Here is a 23,621-nt window from a genome sequence, read left to right as displayed (position 1 = left end):
ACATTTCATACACTGACTATACAAACGCAGTTGTGAAAAAATTATATATCAAAAGCAAAGTTTGCTAACTGTGAAATTCTGTATACATGTATTCATGGAGGACGTAATTTCGTTTCAAAATCCGAATGGAGCCTAAACCAAAGGTAACTTTCTCCCCTTTTTTTAAAAATCTATATACCTATATACAAATATTGTTTGGAGAGGTTTTACCAAAAAAAATGTGTCGGACTTTAAAATGCACCAAAAACCACTTACTGGATATGTAGAAACTGTCATTGTAAACAAAAATAAATAAAGAAATTGTATGTGATAATTGTATGTATTGTAAATATACGAAATAATTATTTTCAACTTTTATTATTTAATACATATTACTAGTCCCATCGTACATTACCGTTTTTTCATGTAACAATGTAACCGTAGCCTCAATAATTATTGTTACACTCGTAATTAATCTGTTCCTTACCCAACTTTGCATTCCGGCAATTAGTCTCCAATGTAACAATAATATTTTTATTATTGTTACATTTCCATGTAACCGTAGCCAGTGCCAATTAACATACTGGGGCCTCTAGTTAAAATATTAGGGTATGGACTATAGGGTTATTTCCCTTTTTCTACTTCCGTTTGTTTGACTGTTTAATGACATGGCCGAAGATTTCTAACTGGAGAATTATATGTTTAAAGAAGAACAGCTTAATGCTTAGCTAATTTCGACTTAGAGTACAACTAAATAATTAATAATGGTAAGCTTATCTGTAGAGTGGAAAGAAAAAATCTACTTCTTTTACCCCTGGTAGCGAGTGAAACTGATACAGAATCGTACCTCGTCTACTTCTAAGATCTAGACATAGACATAAAGCTTTATTTATTTATTATATATTTAAAAAAAAGCAATTACAAACATAAGCTCTGAAGAGCTTTTAAAACCGACCTGTGGTTAAACTGCAGTCGAAATTTCCATAAAACAGATATATACTATGCAACCAGTGCACGCAAAGTTCAAGTCTCAGATAAACCAAAACATGCAAAACTTTCGTGTGCATTTTATGAACAAAAAAAATACACCTTATCACTATTTCTGGCTGAACCGAGAATCTGTCCCGCTTCAACTATCGACTTCATACAACAATCACTTTTCCATTGTGGCTAAGGCTTCAGATACTTTGTATTAGTCGAAGATTACTCTGATGTCCAAATGCTGTTTTGCCAGACAAGCTGGGGTCGTGGGACGTCAGAGCTTGTCCCATATCAAAAAGTGGATATTTTCCCACCCAAAATAGATGTGCTGCTCGTCGCTTCTGGAACCGACTGATGGCCTTGGAATATATGGACCATAATTTGCTATTCTCAGATCCGGACATCCTGGCATTTATATTTGTCAGGAGGTGATGCCATCCGGAATCCTCTAGATTTTACATCTATTTGAAGGGGATTACTGATTATTTATATTGCCGATAATTTTTTAACCAGAGGTTATAGTATGTTAAAAATCAAAATAGAGATATTATATAGTGTCTTTAATAGTATTAAAGAGTAAAATTCCTATATTCAACTGGTTACGATATATATCAATTAAATTAATTTGCAATAAGTCTATGGAAAATCTAGAGGAATCTTATCCGCATCACCTCTCAACATTGTTTACATAACAAAAATGCTAATCATTGATTGGTCAGTTACATGTTGTGATGTCACTGCAGATCTGAGAATTGGGCTCCGTTTCCTATAACTATAGAAAAGTGATAAAATGTGAATAACTGTAAGAAAAGTTGCAACTACATCTAAAGATGCCATTATTTTTATCAACATACAAGTGTATGCTACTCTTCCCTAGAAAAAAAATTAAAATATACGAATTTCAAAGATTCTACAACCGTATTTTTGTGTCGTTTCCGAAGAGCATAACGCTGACTGATTTATAGATAATCATCACCGGAAAATTCGTAACTTTTGCTTTCAAATAACAAAGAACATCGACCAATAAGAATAGTGAGAAGAAAATGCCGAGAACTATAAGTATTTATGTAGCAGATGTAAGAACAGTGGCGTGATTTTTGTGTCCGATATCATAACGCAATTTTTAAATGATGTAATCTGCTTTGTTGTAAAAGAATTCTTAAAAACAATATGCAAATATGAACTCTCGCGCTATGTTCAAACAGGTAATTCCGAGATGATTTACATTTTTGTTTTGATCTTCGTAATAATTAAGTAAGAAAATTACGTTGTCGTTATGCGTTACATTTCACACAAAACAGAAGTCCATTTATTTATTAAAATTGTTTCTGTCCTTAAGTTCTAACCATTTCCGGTCACACATGAAACATGTGACTAACATGTGATAACGCCATTACGGCCGGATGTACGAAATACTAGGTCTAAACATTGTTTTTTGTTTCCAACGGGATGTTAGCAAACATAATCTGTAGACTTGTTTCGTCTTGTTTAAAAGAGGAAAATACAATTGTCAAAGAGATTGCGCCGGTGGTCTGTTATTTTTCCTATGTGCATAATGTTACATACGATCCTGTGTGAAAATAAATGCCCAATGACTTGACAAAATCGATTTCATATTTGACAGACGTGAGAACACACCTCGTTTCCCGATGATGACGTGAAGAGTCCTTGGAAAAATCAATCGAAATTACGTCTCTTATCATTGTACCAATGCTCTTTGGATTGATTTAACTTCAGCAGTAAATATTACTGGATATTTTAGGTGAATAAATATAATTTAATAAAAAATACATGTTAATATACCGTTACACTTGGAATGTATAAAGTTGGAATCTTTGTCACAGTTTTTAATTAATATTTTTTATTCATGTTCTGCAAACACTTATCAGAAATGCAATAGACTTGTCAAAGGAGAAGTAAACTTTTACCATGCATGACTTGAAAGGAAGTACTTTATTGATTTTAGCCCACTAAAGTAGGTTAAAATGTGGAAACCATGTAGATAGTGTACAGGTCACAAGTATCACATTATTGTGCCTATTTTAAAGATTTTAATTCCAAGTTAAAAGTTTTATTCTTTACTGGATTTAAAGAATGTTACATTGCCAATGATTTGGAATAAATTGTATATAACTGGAATATCAAAACCAAATATAAATACATTTTTTTGGCTTAAACATCAAGATACAACAATTATGGTATCCTGTATTAATGAAGAAAATATGGAAAATTCTGAATAAATTGTACTAATTGTTTTCAAAACAAGCACATATTTAGGAGTTTTATAATACTGTTACATTTAAGATGGATTTTAAGAAAAAGTATACTGTTCAGATTATTTTAAGCAGATTTTGCAATAAAATAAAACTAAAAAAATGCTTTCTGTTTCTTATATATATGGTTTCCTGTCAGGTTTAAAAAAAACTTTAATATAACATTGAAAATAGATTTTAAATATTAACATGAAGCAAGTAACACTAGTAATGGTGCTTATTTATGCCTTTTGAATTATATTGTGCAAAATAAAGAAAATAAAGATTGGTTTCCTGTTAGGTTTCATGTCACGTAAACGGTGAATCAAAATGTATTAATTTTTTCTTGAAAAACTCAATTGTTCCATTCATACTATTCTAACACCAACACAACCCACAAAATAAAAGTTAAAATTTTAGAACTTATAAAAAAGGATACTAAAAGAAACCAAAGGCCGAATACCAAATTATGGTCCATATATATATAAATTATGCATCAATCTGTTCATTTTTCATTTATCTCTTCGATTATGTAAGTTTTACCTACCTGCCAACCTTATTTCCATATTTTAACAGTTTTCACAGAGACCAATTGATTTCAGCATTTTTGCCTTTCATTTTCAAAGATTATCACTGACCACGAGAAAACAGTGATGATTTATGCAAATGATCATAATGTAACACCTCGTTCATTCTAAATGTCAGAGAGCTTCCGATTGTAACTTGGTTGGAACTAAATGCTTCATACCGATCTCCTGTATAAAAGGAGGTGAAAAATCGTGGTTGGCTACTAAATGTTAAACATCGATCTCCTACAAAGGGCAAATATCCACTTTTTGATATGGGACAAGCTCTGACGTCCCACGGCCCCAGCTTGTCTGGCAAAACAGCGTTGGAAGTCAGAGTAATCTCGGACTACTTTGTATTATGACGTCAAACTTTAAAGTGAATCTGTTTGATGTCCAGGACAAACAAATAACAATAATAAATTTAATTTCGCTAATTGTACGCATCACAGTTTTTTGTCATCCTGCATGAGTAATCAAAAGGGGTAAATATGGACTAAGTATTGGTGTTAAGAAAATAAATAATCATTTCAACTTTTGACAGACCTGTGTTAAATTAATAATCCCAGGCTAAAAAAACAACATGCTTATATGCATCAATTAAAAGATTATATACACAGTTACATTATAGATGATAAAAGAGTTTTAAGTTTTGATTAATGCTTATTAATTTAGATTAATGTTTGATCTCTTTTTTTCTTTTGTTCCATATTATATAATATTCCAATTATTTCTTTTATATTACATTGTAATTGAACAGTGCATCAGCTTGGAGCCAGACACGCTTAGACAAATGTTGATTTTAAAAGAGATCATTGATCAAAAACTTTACTTTTAGTTTTATAGAATAATAAAGGATAAGGCCTTAAAAATATCTGTGTTTCAGGTAACATCATTTTGAAAATTAGGGTCAGTAGGTAAGAATTCTTATTTTTTTTACATTGTAAAAATTAAAATTGAGAATGGAAATGGGGAATGTGTCAAAGAGACAACAACCCGACCAAATAAAAAAACAACAGCAGAAGGTCACCAACAGGTCTTCAATGTAGCGAGAAATTCCTGCACCCGGAGGCGTCCTTCAGCTGGCCCCTAAACAAACATTTACTAGTTCAGTGATAATGAACGCCATACTAATTTCGAAATTGTACACAAGAAACTAAAATTAAAATAATACAAGACTAACAAAGGCCAGAGGCTCCTGACTTGGGACAGGCGCAAAAATGCGGTGGGGTTAAACATGTTTGCGAGATCTTAACCCTCCCCCTATACCTCTAACCAATGTAGAAAAGTAAACGCATAACTATACGCACATTAAAATTCAGTTCAAGAGAAGTCAGAGTCTGATATCAGGAGATGTAACCAAAGAAAATAAACAAAATGACAATACATAAATAACAACAGACTACTACTGCAGTTAACTGACATGCCAGCTCCAGACTTCAATTAAACTGACTGAAAGATTATGATTTCATCATATGAACATCAGGCACAATCCTTCCCATTAGGGGTTTAGTATCATACAATCATAACATATATATGAGAAGAACATAACCCGTGTCATGCCAACCACTTTTTTTTGGGATACGATTGCTGTCAAGCAATCTGTAGACTTTTACCGTTGACCCTATGATACACTCCCTCACGTCATTCGTTTTATTCTAAACATTCAGCAACATCTCAGATTCTTATGATTGTCTTGCTTTAACATGTTTAAAAGGTAAAAACAAGCAAAACAATTGAACATAAACAACTTTCCTGTAATATTTTACTCATAATCTTCATGTGTGATATTTTCCTTGACTTATTTGCGTGTTTTTAACCATACGGAAAATCAGAGTTAAACAGTATTTATATTTAGTGTTTTTATAAATTTAGAAACACGTCAGAGGGAACTCCCAAATTTTGATAACTTGCGAGAGTTCTCTGAAAGCCGATCGATAATTCTATTTCTGTCACAAGAACTGAAGTGGAGTATTTCTATATTTTACCGTTATGAAACTGATATTTGATACTGTACTCTCATAAAGAAATGGAGAACCACTCACCATATCATTTAATAAACGTTCTTGTTCCAAATCGTAAGTCGCGGTTTGTTTATGTATTAATGCCCATGCGTGGTCTTACTAATTAGAGACAAAAAGAATTGTAGAGACAAAAAGCGTCAAGAAGCGACAAGAAGAATAATATTAGCAACAAGAAACTATTTAGCGACAAGAAAACATTTTTTTTATTTATATTACTTATTCGAAATAAATATTAAAAAAATATGCAAAAGAAAACAATTTCAACGACAGGAAAGTTAATTTTGATAGGGGAAAAATGAAACTTGTAAATCTAATTTACATGTGTAGTTGCAACATTTATTTACATGATATTTTATAAGGTATCACAGGAAGTATTACCTTTACCCTGCTGTCGTTTTATGGTATTACTTTTACTTGTGTTTTAGAACAATAATATATTTTGTCTTTTTATTTGTTTTTAAAACTATTTTTGTACAATATATAATTAACTTGCAAAATGCATTATTTGTGCATAATTGTCCAGAACTGAAATCAAACAAGAGGAAAACATAATTATAATGTGAATATTTTTCATCATTTTATTTAGTGTATTGTCTCATTTAACGATATTTATCATGTTTATGCATATAGATTGAAGATAAAAGGAAACTGATGACAATCTTGAGTTTTCAACAGGTGTTCACTATTCCATACAATAATTGTATATTCTGGTGTGTGTAATTGATGAAGGTGTTAATGGATGTTCTTGTAGCAATAAAACAAAGGACACGCACCTAGTTTATCTCATTTGTTGCTCTTAATTGTGTATTACCTTAGAGTGAAGCCACAGCTAATGTTGGTCCTATCAGGAAAAATTAATTGTACAGCTTCATCTATCAATATGATAATAAAAAGTACACAATCTCTTCCTCGAAATTTTTTTATTTCTTCATCTTTCAATATAATCCTAAAAAATTATTTTGATGTATGTGATAACAAAATGTATTCTTGTCGCTAAATAGCTTCTTGTTGCTTTTTGTCACTTATTATTTTTATACGACCGCAAATTTTGAAAAAATTTTCGTCGTATATTGCTATCACGTTGGCGTCGTTGTCGTCGTCGTCGTCCAAATACTTTTAGTTTTCGCACTCTAACTTTAGTAAAAGTGAATAGAAATCTATGAAATTTTAACACAAGGTTTATGACCATAAAAGGAAGGCTGGTATTGATTTAGGGAGTTTTGGTCCCAACATTTTAGGAATTAGGGGCCAAAAAGGGCCCAAATAAGCAATTTCTTGGTTTTCGCACTATAACTTTAGTTTAAGTTAATAGAAATCTATGAAATTTTGACACAAGGTTTATGACCACAAAAGAAAGGTTGGGATTGATTTTGGAAGTTTTGGTTTCAACAGTTTAGGAATGAGGGGCCAAAAAAGGGCCCAAATAAGCATTATTCTTGGTTTTCGCACAATAACTTTAGTTAAAGTAAATAGAAATCAATGAAATTTAAACACAATGTTTATGGCCACAAAAGGAAGGTTGGTATTGATTTTGGGAGTTTTGGTCCCAACAGTTAAGGAAAAAGGGGCCCAAAGGGTCCAAAATTAAACTTTGTTTGATTTCATCAAAATTGAATAATTGGGGTTCTTTAATATGCCGAATCTAACTGTGTATGTAGGTTCTTAAGTTTTGGTCCCGTTTTCAAATTGGTCTACATTAAGGTCCAAAGGGTCCAAAATTAAACTTAGTTTGATTTTAACAAAAATTGAAACCTTGGGGTTCTTTGATATGCTGAATCTAAAAATGTACTTAGATTTTTGATTATTGGCCCAGTTTTCAAGTTGGCCCAAATCGAGGTCCAAAATTAAACATTGTTTGATTTCATCAAAAATTGAATAATTGGGGTTCTTTGATATGCCAAATCTAACTGTGTATGTAGATTCTTAATTTTTGGTCCAGTTTTAAAATTGGTCTAAATTAAAGTGCAAAGGGTCCAAAATTAAACTAAGTTTGATTTTAACAAAAATTAAATTCTTGGGCCTCTTTGATATGCTGAATCTAAACATGTACTTAGATTTTTGATTATGGGCCCAGTTTTCATGTTGGTCCAAATCAGGATCTAAAATTATTATATTAAGTATTGTGCAATAGCAAGTCTTTTCAATTGCACAGTATTGTGCAATGGCAAGAAATATCTAATTTCACAATATTGTGAAATTGCATTTTTTTTTTAATTAAGAGTTATCTTTCTTTGTCCAGTATAGTAAGCAAGAAATATCTGCAAGAATTTTTTTTAATTGAAGTTATCTTTCTTTGTCCAGAATCAACTTAAATCTTTGTTATATACAATATACAATGTATATTCACTTTTTACTACCAACTGATAAATTTAAATAATCTTTACCATTCAGTGATAACAAGCAGTTTTTTTACATCTTAATATTTTATGATGTATTTAAATGAGTAGTAATTGTTGCAAACTCCATTAGAATATTTTAATTGAAATTAGTTTTGGAATAAGGGAAAGGGGGATGTGATTAAAAAATTGGGTTCAATTTTTCTCATTTGAAATTTCATAAATAAAAAGAAAATTTCTTCAAACATTTTTTTGAGAGGATTAATATTCAACAGCATAGTGAATTGCTCCAAGAGAAAACAAAAATTTTAAGTTCATTTGAATACATTCATTCTGTGTCAGAAACCTATGCTGTGTCAACTATTTAATCACAATCCAAATTTAGAGCGGAATCCAGCTTGAATGTTGTGTCAATACTTGCCCCAACCGTTCAGGGTTCAACCTCTGCGGTCGTATAAAGCTACGCCCTGCGGAGCATCTGGTTCTTCTTGTCGCTTCTTGACGCTTTTTGTCGCTAATTAGTGAGACCCCACATGCGTGTAGTTTTTACTGATTTCAAGGGGTATCAGGTTGAGTGATTCCCCGCTTCATTGATTAATTTGAAACTCATGGGACTCTTTCTATGTCTGTCTGCATATGGAGGGCTATTGTTGTTGCATAATTTTAAATCATATGCATAATTTAAATTAAAATAAATGTTTCATCGTAAAAATTACCTATAACACCCCCTCAGCAGAAATGGAATCTTCCATATTATCGTTTTGAGTTGTCTCCCTTTTCGAAGTATTCGTCAAGAAGAATTAACTCGTTAATGCCGATAAACGTCGTATTATATTAAGAACGATCTCAATGTAAACAGAGGAGTGTGTACGGAAAGGAGTCATGCCCTCTGACCTAAAGGAACTTCAATAATTAAAGAGTAAGAAATGGGGTTCCTCCTAAACTGGTCCGCCGTTATATATATAGCTTCACACTGAAGGTCAGTGTAGCGATAAGTGAACACAACAGGGGTCCAGTTTAGGGTTCCTCCTAGAATTACGGTGATAAGATACGGAAGCAAGTTAACTCGTACCACGGCATTGGAACCAAAAAAGTTAACTTGCACTACTGGGAAGTTGTACCATTCAGAAAAATATATTAAAAAATATGATGTTTTATTTGGTTGATTATAAAGGGAATCATTGAAGCATGACTGGAGCGGGCCCCCTCTTAGGTCAGTCAGCAGGCTCCCCCTTAGGAAAAGTTCTGGATCCGCCACCGTAGAACTTAATCCAGAGGAAAGTTAAAACATTGCTTTAACTGTACCTTATTAAAATTGAACATGTTGAATATATATATATATATCCTATTTAAGTTAATTAAAGCTGTAATGAGGGCCCTCATGGGGTTTTTGATTATGTGATTACTTGGCTGTTTTTTTAATGATTATATGATTATTAAGCCAAATATTTCATGATTATTTGATTACCTAGGACTGTATTTTTAGTTTATGATTATTTGATTACTAAAGATAAGCAAATATTTAATGATTATGTGATTATATTGGCAAAAAATGGTGATTTTGTGATTACTAGGACCCCCCCATGAGGGGCCTCTGTAATCCATGATCACAAATTGAATGCTATGTTTACAATTGTTGAAAGCCATGTGCTTTTTTTGCGGGGAAAATGCGGACCCCCCTTAACAGGAATCAGTTACATTTCATTGTTACATTTATTTATAGACAGTAAAAATAATTTTGGCAATCATTTTGACTAACTGCTCAGATTTAATTATTCATGAAAAATTTTCTTCGGGTGAAACTGTTTATACTTTAATTATCTACATCTGCCACAGTATTTTCTATCCAATATACAAGGAACATTAGCTACAAATTGGTCATTGTACTTTCAAATTATATGCATTTTACAGACTTAAGAGGTATTGGGTGAAAGTAACGTATATCATGTATATTCATCATTTAACACCATTTGAATGCATTTAAATAAGTTGGTAAGAGTTAGCAATGGTACGAGTTGGCATTGGTACAAGTTTTTTTTAGTGGTACGAGTTTACAATGGTACAGGATAACTATAATTCGATAAAACACAATAAGTGCATGGCTCATACACTTGTAACGGGGATTGGCTATTCTTTAAGTTGAGTGACTATTCAGATTGTTACATTTTGCATGTGCAGTTGAATTAGTTTAGAGAATAATACTATCCAGCTGTACCAGGGTTACCGGCCAAAAATGCTTGAGACTCACGCATGTTCATGCTTTTTTGCGACAGTATTCTCGGATCTATTTTTCTCCTCTTTGATCTTTTCAATTTTGGCCAAATCTCATGCATTTGTTTAATGAAAATTTGGCAGAACTGCTATACATGTGTCAATGAAAACTATGGCAATCGTATCCCTCAGAGCATTCTGCTCTTTGATTAGAATATATGTGTTTAGTTCCTATGCAAAGACCTTATCAGTGACTCAATATTAACGCCAAAATATGCAATCTTTAATGACTTGACAACAGTATTGTAATTATAGCCCTTCTTAATAAGTCTATTTAAAGGTTTTGTAAGTTTCTGAGGTGAATACTGACACCTTTGTGCTTTATAAAGAATATTTCCATAAAAAATTGGATGTAAAATACCTGAACGTATTAGAAGTCTGCATATTGAGCTATATTTACGAATGATGTCTTTATACCGATGATAAAATTTAGTAAATGTTTTGACTAGTTTGTGATATCGAAAACCCTGGTGTAATAATTTTTCAGTAAAACATAAATTTCTCTTGTTAAAGTCTAAAACATTGTTACATACACGAGCGAAACGTACAAGTTGAGATATATAAACACCGTAAGATGGTGACAAGGGAACGTCACCATCTAAAAACGGAGAATTAACGTTAGGAAATGAAAAATCATCCCTTTTATCATAAATTTTAGTATTCAGCTTTCCGTTAGTGATATAGATATCAAGATCGAGGAAAGGGCAGTGGTCATTGTTAGTATTAGCTTTATTTAAAGTAAGTTCAGCAGGATAAATTTCATAAAAATACATACTGAAGTTGTCATTATTGAGAGCTAAAATAACTTGGTTTTCCCAAGTCTGAGTCTGTAATTAGTTTCAATTACCGGAAGTCAGCCATTTGCAATGTTTTTGAAGCATCTGCTGTGCAAATTTCTTGGATTTTAACCTATTTGGAATACCTTTTGACATTAATAAAATGTTTAACTGGCTCTCTGTGCCAGCAGAAACGAGTTAGATAAAATAGAATTTTCAGGTAAATGATAGCATCAAAGGCATATATACCTTGCTACTTAAAAGAAGCAAAAAGTTTATATTTTTTAATTTTACTAATTAAAGGATGTTATTTAAACCTTTATGTGTTTAAAATTTTGAAAAAACTACATAAATCACTTATTTCAGTAAGTCCCCTGACTGTAAACAGATCAACATGATCAAGTATGACACTTGTTGCGTCACATTTAAGGTTCTAGAGTTATGGCCCTTTACAAATGAAAAATATGCTTAAATTTTGGTTTCAAATATATGGGCGCATTTCATTTGCGCCAATTTAAAAAAAATCAAACCTTTCATTTGCGCCACAAGGTTACATATCATTTGCGCCAAAAAAAACCTTCATTTGCGCCATTTTACAGGTATGACAGGTAATATAACGGAAAAGTTAAATATTATTTACGATTTATTTTGTTTTTTGTTTGTACATAACTCCCCCTGGATAAATGTGTGAGTTCATACTCGATTTCTAATACAAAACTGAGAGTCACTAAGGTTATAATTATATATATAGTGTTCACATGACCAGTCCAGTGTAGGGGGTCAAGATGGACATAGTCATTACTTTCATGATTTTACCAAGGTTTTATTCAGGTTTTAACATTACTTGTATGATTTTATCAATGTTTAAGCATATTAACTTGTATGATTTTATGAAAACTGATTTCTGAGGAATATGATTAAAACTTTATTTATCATTAAAAGACTTTTTGAAAATGTTTATGTTTTAGACTATTATTACCTGTATCTACATGTATTTACCTGTACTTACCTGTTATATTGGCGCAAATGAACGATTTAGTTTTTGGCGCAAATGAACGATTTAGTTTTTGGCGCAAATGAAAGATTTTTTTGGCGCAAATGAAATGCCAATTGGCGCAAAAGCAAATATATCTAACTTTAGTTTGCTTCAACCAATTCAAATGTTATTAAACCTATACACAATGCTTATTACCACAAAATGCAGATCAAGTTTGAACTTTGGTGGTGTCACATTAACCATTCTAGAGTTCTGCTCCTTTACCATGTTTACAAATGGAAAAGTAAGATTCTATTATCATCTAAAAATATCAATGATGTAATTAATTAAGTTTTATATATTACCCATTTATTTTATTAAGACTTAAATGAAGTTGTGTTAAATAGATGGATTAAATGGTCCTTGTCAAAGGATTTTTTTGACATTATTTTGTCCACTTTTTTTTAACTTTACTTTTTTCATAATTTTGAGGGGATGGAATGGGACTGCGTACTATACCTAACTGCATACTTTACATGCATGACATGATGGAATACATTATACATTATATTTATCTCCCTTGAAAGACCAAATTTATACCATTGATTATATGCAAATAACTTAAAAAATTTGTATTAATATAAAAGTAAAAGATGTGAGTATGAGACAGTTCTCCAATACAGACCACATGACATTAAACTCAGTATCTATAGCTTTTAGTCATCATACATTTGTTTGTAATTAGGTCTTCAAATATGAGCAAAACCAGTAAGAACATGAAATGACAAATTTATGTAAAGCTATTTGAACGAAAAAAAAATAATGTTCTGGTTTAGTACAAAGCAAAATAATCAAAAATGAAATATATATGCCATTATAATGATTATATATATATACATGACGTATAAAATTGTGATATACAACAACAATGTCAATTTAGTAAGAAAACTAAAGAAATCAATAATTTCTATATGAACCCCAATAAAAGATCAAAGAAGACAAGGCACACATTGACATGCAATTCGTACTAATATTATCATGTAAACAAGGGGGAATAACCCTTGTTATCCTCATTCCTTTAAACAAGAAAATGATTTCTATATAATCATGATTATTATGTACATGATATAGAAGTATAGCTGTCAGTATATATACGTAGAGATGGTACTACAAATGTAAATGTTATTGTGGAATATTTTTATAGCAAAATTTTCATATTTATAATCATGACAATGTACCGTAGGTAACATATATACGATTCATTAAAAGTAAAATCTCAAAAATACTAAACTCTGAGGAAAATTTAAAATGAAAAGTCCCTAATTAATCAAATGGCAAAATTATATTTGAACCTTTTGTGAAACTTGGGAGGTACAAAAGCTCAAAAGGCTATCTAGGACCAACCATTAAACAGGTTTTAAGAAAAATATTATATACATGTATGCATTTCAACAAGTTTTCTTCAAGTATTGAATGAGTATTACCATGACTACTGAGTGAAACTGACAGAATCCAGTTAATTAGTACTGTTACTCTGGATGCAAGGTCTTGCATTTCTTAGGCTGATCCAGGGGCGGGTGCCCTGGGGGGCCTGGGCCCCCCCTTTTGTGAGAAATTTTGTTGATTATATAGGAAATCATTGAAGCATGACTGGAGCGGCCCCCCCCTTATGAAAAGTTCTGGATCCGCCACTGCATTTGTTTTCCATTGCCATGACTGGCATGACGTTCATATGATACCCCAACAAAAGTGCCACAGAAATTGGGCTAGATTGTTGTATCAAATTGATTAGTAGGGTATCAATGTAGGGTGATTGAGGGCATAATGAATTTTCATCATGTTCATTATAATTTATATATAGATTCTTACATTGATACCAGTGGATTATCGGATTTATCCAATCGAGATAGTTAAATTATCAATTTTAAAGTCCGAGCCGCCTCTATCCATGAGTAACTATGTAAGAAACTGTTTCTCTAATGATTAAAAATACATTTTTTTTTTTTGTTAACCGAAAATCCCCTTCGAGTGCCTTTCACATTGCACGAAGTTGTCAATTTCATTAACACCTGTAAGAATATTTTCATTCATCCAGTTAGCTAAAAAGGTCATGACCCTTAAAATCATCCAATGATCTTTTGAGATCACCAGAAACCACACGTTTTTTAATACAATGGGTTCGGAAAGGGATAAATTTCCATAGAATTAGAGAAACATGGATACTTGATTTCATTGTGTTGACATATTCTGAAATCTGCATACTTGCACCTGTAAATACCAATCAAAAATTTGTAGTTCATACAGTACTTGAATTCATGGTTCACCTTGATTAACAAAACCATTGATATTTTAATTTGCACCCTGCAAATAATTTAGTGTTGTAAAAAAATTGTCCATAATATACATGTTTTCATGATATAGGACTCAGAACCGTGATGGTACATGTGAACCACATTGGTTCGGCTTGAGTGGGATACTAACATTGTGATCTTTACTTGTTGATAGCTTAATTAAAGTTTCCACAAAAAATCAAGTGAAACATACTTTTGTTTTCTCGTTTGAATTGTTTTACATTGTCTCATCGGGGCCATTTATAGCTGACTATGCGGTATGGGCTTTGCTCATTGATGAAGGCCATATGTTGACCTATAGTTGTTAATGTTTGTGTCAATTTGGTCTTTTGTGGATAGTTGTCTCATTGGCAATCATACCACATCTTCTTTTTTATATTAAAGAAAAGTCAAGAATAAGATTGAGACATTTTATTAGTTTTACAAATTGTCGTGGCATACTTCAAAACACTGGTCTGCAGACCAAGATCATCTTTTGGCTGCTTTGACCCCCTTGATTTGTTGCCTGATTTAGTTATACATATACTTTTAACCTCCTCATGCATGTCCAATGCTATACATATTTTTTAAACCTTGTCATTCATGTCTCAATGCTAAAAAATGTTTGGAACTTGAATTATACCTTCTTTTTTCCTTTCCTTTGTAAGCAGTATACCTTCGTCTTCAATTATCCTCCCGCCTGAGATGCAATCTTGTTTTTGAATTAAAGTTGAATCATCATCCCTGACCAGCGCACTTCAGAGTGACCATCATCAAAACGCAGAGTCCTACATATGTATACACACAAATTAAAAACAAATCAGACAGACCTCAAACCTAAACTTCTAAAGTGAGGTGTTATGGCATAACAATGTTAGTACGCACCTCTTTTACCAGCATACCTTCCATAGTTAATATACAAAGGAAATATCCACCAAATATAAAAAAGTATGCAATTTGAGACATCTGTCAGGTTTTCAACACATTGTCACTGGTTCTTCATCATTTACACAGTACAGCATACCTTTTTTTGTGTACAAATGTATTCTAACTTATATTTTGCTAAATTTGGTAGTAAATATTTTTTATCTTTTGTCGAAATTCTTTTACTGCTAATTTCTGATGACCTATCAAACCATATCCTGATGTATTCCTTCAATGTACATGTATTTGTTAATTTGACCATTTGTTAATTACAAGATTAAACATGTTATATTTAAAAGTCGCATGAAAGTTCATGTATGTTAATTAAATATTAGAATATTAAATCAATAAAATGTAAATCCACAATGAGAAAGTTTATTGTGCCTTAATTATAAATATAACCATGTCAATTATAATGCATGTAAATTAAATGAACTTTAGATAAATATTTTTTTTGGTAGTGAATTTAAATACAAGTTAATCTTTTCATTAAATATAGCAAGACATAAGATATTAAAAGTATATATTTTTATAAGTAGTGAATTTATATACAGGTTAATCATGTTAATGTTTTCTTTACAAGAAGTATGATATTTAAAGGCCAGAGTATCGGACCAGATTGAGAACACCAATCATTGTACAAGGTCTATAAATAGATCATCATTTCATTGACTACCCTGTGTATATTGTTGACAACTTTGGATTTTCTGGTTTCTTTAAAAATTAAAATACCTATATCCTGGTCAGCTGTTAAATGTGATAAGAAAATGTGAAAAAGCAATATCTTCCTATAATGTAGTGTTTCATAAGAGGTATTAATAGCCTACGGAAATCTATTTTATGATAACATCATGAACATTGTCAATTATCGTTAAAACAGTAATTTATCCTGTTTTTAATGACATAAGTTTAAGACACTTGCCTATGGATTGAAAATTATATACATGCTAAATGTGCTACATGTATGTTTATTTAGATATATTTTTACCTGTATTCAAGATCCTCTGATAGATCAAGAATTTGGTATAGAAATGTGAAAGTAAAGTATTCATTTTTCATATGGAAGTAACAAGCAACATTGACATTTCACTTCAGAAATTTAATTTGGTGGATTTTACTAAATTTAATATTATATTTATTTGATTTTCGTATATCGGGTACACACAAGAAAGGTATTTATCCGATTACAATAAATCTAATGTTAGAATTGTCAACAGGATGGTAAATATAAACTGGTGACATATTTAGAGAAGTTGACAAAATTCATTAAATGCTAGTGAAGAATTTATAATCAATTCAAATGCAAAGACAGAAAAGGATATATGGATATTGGATAAGTGAATGATTGAACTTTGCCGTAAATGAACTAACGGTTAATGCACTTTCTTCCCTGAAAACATTGGATGATTTGACATTAAGGCAATTGAAGAAATAATTAGTTGAAAAGAAAGGAAAATTTCAATTGACAATATTTCTTGAAATTTAATTGGTTTCTGTTTCGATAAAATCGATTGTAAAGAGATGACATTTTGGAGAAGCCTAAAGAATTATAAGTTTGTGTTCCATTTTGGATAAATTTGTATTCTAAAAAGGGATCTCATATCATGGATCTGTGATCAATTCTGGATTTATAAAAGCATTTACAAATGTAGTGAAATATTTTAACATTTTGTCAAACATTAAATAACATTTTGTTTTTGTATTTTTGCGATTATTCTAATTTCAATGATCACGTTTAGCAACATCTATAAAAAAACATTTAATGGACCTAGACTTATAAATTTCATTTTGAGATGCATAATTATTTCTGCCAGCTTTACAATTAGCAATATATACAAACAATAGAGTTTGCCTATAATCGGCACTTTAGGATAAAATTTGATGGTGTAGTCTATATTTGGCTTAAGTCATTCGTCAGCACCTGAATAACTATTGGGTTTGGAATCAGCTGAGAAAGATCAGATCAATACACGTAAAACCTAGCATTCTGTCTGGAAGTGTGTTAGTCAACATGCTCGGCACAGTGATGAGAATAGAAAAAGAACCTTATATGGAAAATCAGGATCTAATTCTTGGTACAGGTAATTGTCGATATTTTATCTGATTTTTCACTTAATTACCGCTAATCTTTAAAAAAAATATTTTTTGTATATTGTTGTATTTTAAAGAATGAAATTGCTACATAAATTATAAAATAATTACTCATTAGGTGTTTCATTCAGATTTGAGAAATGTTATTGACAAATTTAATAGTAATTACTGAATTTTGATTCTGCAGCATATAGCTTTCAACAGATTCAATTGTTGGGGAAAAGTAACTGTTTTATGATGATTTTGTCATTTTAAAGAGTAGACAACTAAGGAAGAAATATAAAAAAATTATACTATTTCATGAATTGCTCTTTATGTTTGTAAGAGGTCAGAAGTAATTCACCATTTAAAGATTGGTGAAACAGATTTGATCTCTTTGTCAGACTGAACATATATATATATATATACTAGAACACACCCGTGATATCACGGGTCCGTGACCGAATTAAAGTATTACCCTGTGATTATGACCCGTGTACATATAGCATATTTATCCTGAATACACCGTTTGGTGGTGCGCCCGTTAGATGCGGAACGTACAGATAAGGTAATAGGTAACAGGTGAATATATTATTGGTATCGGTATTGGACTCGACCCGGAACTTCTTAATTATTGGCAATATCAATTACGTGGAAAACAAAAGGGCCTGGAGTGGTGTAATTTTTAATCTACACCTTTATACTATATTAGTTATATATAAAGTTGAATTCTGTGAATCGTCGTTTTTACGTGATGACGGCTGAAAAATTGGACCTCGTAATTTTAGTATTATAGATATGAAGACAATTAAGGCACCTTTATCCTTTTATGGTACATTGTAGCTTCGGATGAGTAGCGGAGACATCTAGTACCTGTTCATATAGCTTTATTGTATTGCATCTATGAAAAATATCCAATCTGATTAGTGTCGGACACATTGTGTTAAAAATTAAAGATAAACCAAAGAAACAATATAAAATTAGCACACATTTCGTCTAAATACATGAAATAAGCGTAAATATATCGCTGATGTACATGTATTGTTGGCTTGCAAAAAATTAATTTAACCCTAGTTGAATTCAAATTCTTCCAATCTCTGAAGGATAAACCAAATAAATAATACAAAATCAGCACACAATGTGTCACAGTTTGGTCAAATTTTGTCTAAAAGGCGAAGATATACTGCTGATGTATTATTGTCTTGCAAGTCAATAATTTAATCCTAGTTGAATCCACATTCTTGCAATGTCTAATTTGAACATTAATGGAGACCATGTTCATGTGTTCAACTTCAGCATGTTCAATGAACATTCATTTGAAGATCTAACGGTGTATCATATTAATTGATCCCTGAATTTAGACAATGCATGTATTGTTAATTTATTCCTTAAACATTAAAACTGAAATAATGAGAACAGGTAATGAGATTAAGACCATTGTTTAGTACTAAAGGACTTAATTCTTATAACTATTAAGACTTTATAGTTATAAGAAATATTTACAATGAGTTCTATAAGACCTTATATTTGACTATAATACATGTACTTTTTTCATATATAAATACTGCAATAAAAAAATTATGCTTTTTATGAAAATATGTTTGTATAGTACAAACATACATTTGTAAAATCTTTTTGAAAGTTTACCCAAAGTTAGAATTTAACTTGGTGATTTACTCTGTAGTATTAAGTCTTTTGTTTATATACATTTTGCATTGAATTTCAAACAAAGAATTGTTTAAGTACAAAATGTATGTCATTTTGGATTTAGACTAACAATGCATGGTATTTAAACGCAATAATTACTTGTAATCGTTACGAATTACATAATGTTTCACATTGACCATAAACTGAACTACATTTTGTAACTATACAGGTATGTATAGGTAAAGTATTCTTATAGGTAATTTTAAAGATTTGATTTCACTTTGAACACTTTTTTTGTACTTTTGACATATTTGTTATGAGTTAATAAATATAAAGATATACTGTCTTTTAAATATTTGAGGAAGTCTGCATGGTTACGAGGGTACCAGTTTAACCTCACATTAATTTGTTTTGAATATGATGAACAAGAATAATAATTGGCTGTTTCAGAATTTAAAGAATCATGGGTAATTTCATTGTTCACACCCAAAAATGAAAATAACGTCACATCATTGGTTGAATTTCTATTGTTTAAGACATTAACAACCAATCATGACGTTTAGGTGTACATTTTTGAAAATATTGCCCAGGATGCATTAGATTCTGAAACGGCAAATTCTAAATCAAGGTAATTACATTTGGGGGCCCCTTAAAATTGGTTATAAGAGTCTTTATTAGGGTATTAATCTCTGTATTCTTTGATTTTTAGACTATTTTGCTCTGTTCATTTAACCAAATCCAGAACCTGTAATAAAGCCTTAATGTTTACAAAAAAATGAAACTTGATTGCTGAAAAGTTGAAACACTTTTCTTTTTATGGATGATCAAAGTTTATAATACCCAACTTGCAATAGGGATAAAACAAAGAAATGATCTCAGGTGCTCATGAAGTTAAGCAGATTCTACTCCATATGTGGTACCCGTCGTATTGCTCATGTTAGCACAAGCCTGGTAATAAGTCTAATTTGGTAGGTCACATTCAAGAACATGGGACGGGACAATAGTTTCGACATGGCTGATGCACATAATCCTCTATCATCTGTGAAACGAATATTCCATTTCCAACTCGTGATGGGGTTTGTAAAATTTACAATGAGATTAAGTAATATGATTCGTGTTTGTGTGTCTTGCCTGAACATCCAAATGTTTGTCTGTCCTGTATTGAGTAAGAGCTTTTCTTTTTCTTTCTCGGAATATAGAAGTAGACTCCTAGGTAGGATTGAAAAACTTCCAGGTCGACGTTGCTTACCATGAAGTTAATAACATTTATTTGAAACTTAGTAAAACTGTAATTTTAACACTCCCCATCCCCTCTCTCATAACAATGTTTTTTCCCTTTGTGTCTGTCCTTAAGAATCCCTTATACTTAGACTCCTAGAAATCAACCTTCATATGGTTAGGAGACATGATACATGTGATATATACAAATATTGATTAATACCTTGTAAAGAGTGAGATGAGATATATCAGTAAAAACATTCAAATTTGAAATATAACAGTATCTCATTGTTCAATAATTGAATGGAAAAACCAGATTCACCACGTTTGGTAGAATTATGTTTGGTAGAATTACGTAACAGTATAAAAATTTGAAAAGTTAATTAATGTGTTTTCTAATTCAGGAAAGTATTAATTGATTCAAATGAACTTAAGTGTTACGAGGGAGACCTTGAAGTTCTAGTATTATATATCAAGATTAATTAAATTTAAGTGTTACTAGTGAGACCTTGAAATTGGGATATTACATGTATTATAACAAGTTAATTAAATTTCTGTATTTGTTTGTATGTTGCCTAGAGTTAGCAGAGAGTATCTAGGTCTAGTTTTTTTTACTTGTATTATACTTATTGAATTCTTTACCAACTGAGTTACAAAAATGACTGCTCTTTGGTCGAGTTATTGTCCCCATTTCCATTCTCAATCAATGAATTTTTATAAGAACATATTCACAATTCTAAAACCTATCAGTGTTTAGCATTTTAAGTACCGGTAATACGAAAACATTAATGAAAAGAAAAAATATGATATTTTAATTTATTGAGAAAAGGACTGTTGATTCTTGCTGTCTTGTGTCCCAGTTTTAAAAATGATCTTTTCCTCATAAATAATTGGACATATTTGAATCAAACTTGACAACATTGCACAATTATCATTAAGGTATAGTGTCTTGAAGGAGAACCACTAATGATAAGTAAAGGTACATTGTATAGATATGTTGTATGCAGTTAAATATAAAAATGTTACGAGGGGCAGATCCAGCCATTTTAAAAGGGGGGGGGGGGGGGGGGGTCCCAACCCAGGATAAAGGGGGGGTTCCAACTATATGTTCCCATTCAAATGCATTGAAAAAAAAGGGGGTCCAACCCCTGGAATCCTCCCCCTGGATCTGCCAATGGTTGCGAGTATGAAGTCCATCTCATTTCTATTGACCTATCAACTATTGTATAGTTGACATATAAACAGTCAAGACAAAGCTCTGTGTCAAAAGTTTGTGTATATTTTAATAAGTAGATAGTTTATATTTATTGGATATATTTAAGAACATATCTTACATTTTGTATATTTAATTAGATAGTTATAAGTGGATAGTTTATATTTGTTGTATATATATTTAAGAACAAGTCTTGTATATTTAATTAGATAGTTAATCCCTATTTTATCCCTATTGATATTTAGTGTATTGAATTAGGACATAAGTTTAACATGTTTAAGGGTATTAGTGTTCATAAAAGATTAAAGAATGTTTGTGTATTGTTAATAGAGCTGATAAGTACATGGTGTTTAAATATCTGTGTCAAGTGTTGCATTGTAATTAAATAAATAAATAAATGTTTACAGAGAACATTAACCTCAAAATTAAATGAATTAGCCTACTTCCTGGTCTTCTTACAAACGCTCTTTTTTGGTTAAAAGATTGGTTTATTGTCTTATCGCATATGTTAGGGTTAGGTTGGAGCGAAAAAAATATTGACTCAGAAAAAAAATAATCCCCCCTCCCTCTTCCTTGAAGTTAAATAGTTGCTCCATAAACAAAATCCTTGTAATTTTATTAAAATAATACTTTAATTGTTTTGAAAGAAAATAAAAATTAATTTATCCAACCCTACTTCATACACAAAATTTTACAAACAAGAGTTGAATGGACTTTTCATCAATAGTTTCTAGTGAATTAGTTTTGTTACATTTCTTTCATTGATTTCAAATGAAGTCATCATCCTTTATGATGTCAAATTTGAAATGCAGACATTGCAATGCAATCAACATCTAATAAACAGAACTGAATGACATATTGAAGCCTGATCTGTTTTACAATTGCCTTATTTGTTCTGCGTTGGGTTCTTCATTTCTTCATTTTCTAACTTTTTAAACCAGTTTTCCCCTTTTATGTTATTGCCTAATTATTGACAAGATACATTTGTATTTTACATTGACAGGGTTTAAACATGACAGTTGTATAGAATCAAAGGATAGATTTCAAATTTTCTTTTTCAGATCATAATCAGAACCTTAACAGATCCCAGAGTTTAAAGGTCAGGTCAAGGTCAAGTCCTCACCATCACAATAGATTAGGTAATGTACTTTTATATAGTAAGCTTTATCCACCAATATACATGTAAACATTGCAAGAGGGGGCACCATCTCTGTCCAATGGACACATTCTCCATTTACTTACTTTTATTTTATTTTAACAAATATTTTGATTTTTATAAACTTCCTCAATCTTTGCCCTGAAGACATGTTATTCTACATTCCTGATTTGACATTCATAATGAAATATAAACCATTGGTAGTTATGGGAAGACAAATACTCTGTCTATTGTATAATGTTGTTTATATTGGTTAAATTACCATATAAATGGAATGTTAATAGTACATAGTTGTTTTATAAGTAACTTGAGTGATCTCAAAGATGTTTATGAGGGATTTTTAAAGAACTTAAAAAAAATATATATATACAATGTACACATGTTGACAAAAGTAACAGGAGATTGATGTATAGTTCAGTGAGATAACAATGTATACATATTCAAAATAAGGCATTACAGAGAGTACCCTATAAGTTTGCAAAAAGAAAAAAAAAAGGCTTTATATTAAATGCATAATTTATGATCATTTATATATATTTCCACAGAAACCCAATGCAAAAATACATGTATAATGGTGACTTTTAAAGTACTTTTCACATAACCTAGATATTTTTTTGATGGAAATTTTAGGTAATTTTATTGAATTATTCAAATTAGCTTCTTCTAAAAATATGTTTTTGCAAAAGTCTGCATTTCATTCAGTATAGATACTGGTTAATTTGTTGAACATTTCAAATTTTATATTTCACCCATCATTAAAATTGAGTTAATGAAAAGAATTCCATTTACATCATTACTTCCATCAGTTTGTCATTAGGAAATCTTTGACAATGTCTGCAGGCTGTTTACTTTTATAGTTTCTTTATAGGGTGTCTATAGGTGTTAAAATGGTATTACCTCAA

The 23,621-nt window shown here is 31.0% G+C and overlaps 1 protein-coding gene across 5 annotated transcripts in view; it reads left to right on the top strand.

Moving 5' to 3' along the window:
- The first annotated feature begins 625 nt into the window (after positions 1-625).
- LOC134690685 (transmembrane and coiled-coil domains protein 1-like) overlaps positions 626-23,621 on the top strand; it is a 65,604-nt gene continuing 42,608 nt past the window's right edge. For 2 of the 5 annotated variants that reach the window (XM_063550687.1, XM_063550689.1), the window contains exons 1-2: positions 626-746; positions 22,625-22,702. Coding sequence is in view for 3 of the 5 variants with exons in the window: in XM_063550684.1 (XP_063406754.1) it covers positions 17,427-17,496; positions 22,625-22,702 (148 nt within the window). In the remaining 2 variants the exon portion in view is untranslated. Of the gene's footprint in view, positions 747-17,343; positions 17,497-22,624; positions 22,703-23,621 lie in introns of those variants that run through there. The other 3 variants (XM_063550684.1, XM_063550685.1, XM_063550686.1) reach the window with 3 other exon arrangements.

This window comes from Mytilus trossulus, chromosome 11 (genome assembly GCF_036588685.1).
Source record: "Mytilus trossulus isolate FHL-02 chromosome 11, PNRI_Mtr1.1.1.hap1, whole genome shotgun sequence".
Classification (NCBI taxonomy): Eukaryota; Metazoa; Mollusca; class Bivalvia; order Mytilida; family Mytilidae; genus Mytilus; species Mytilus trossulus.
This window is presented reverse-complemented; position numbering and strand designations above follow the sequence as displayed.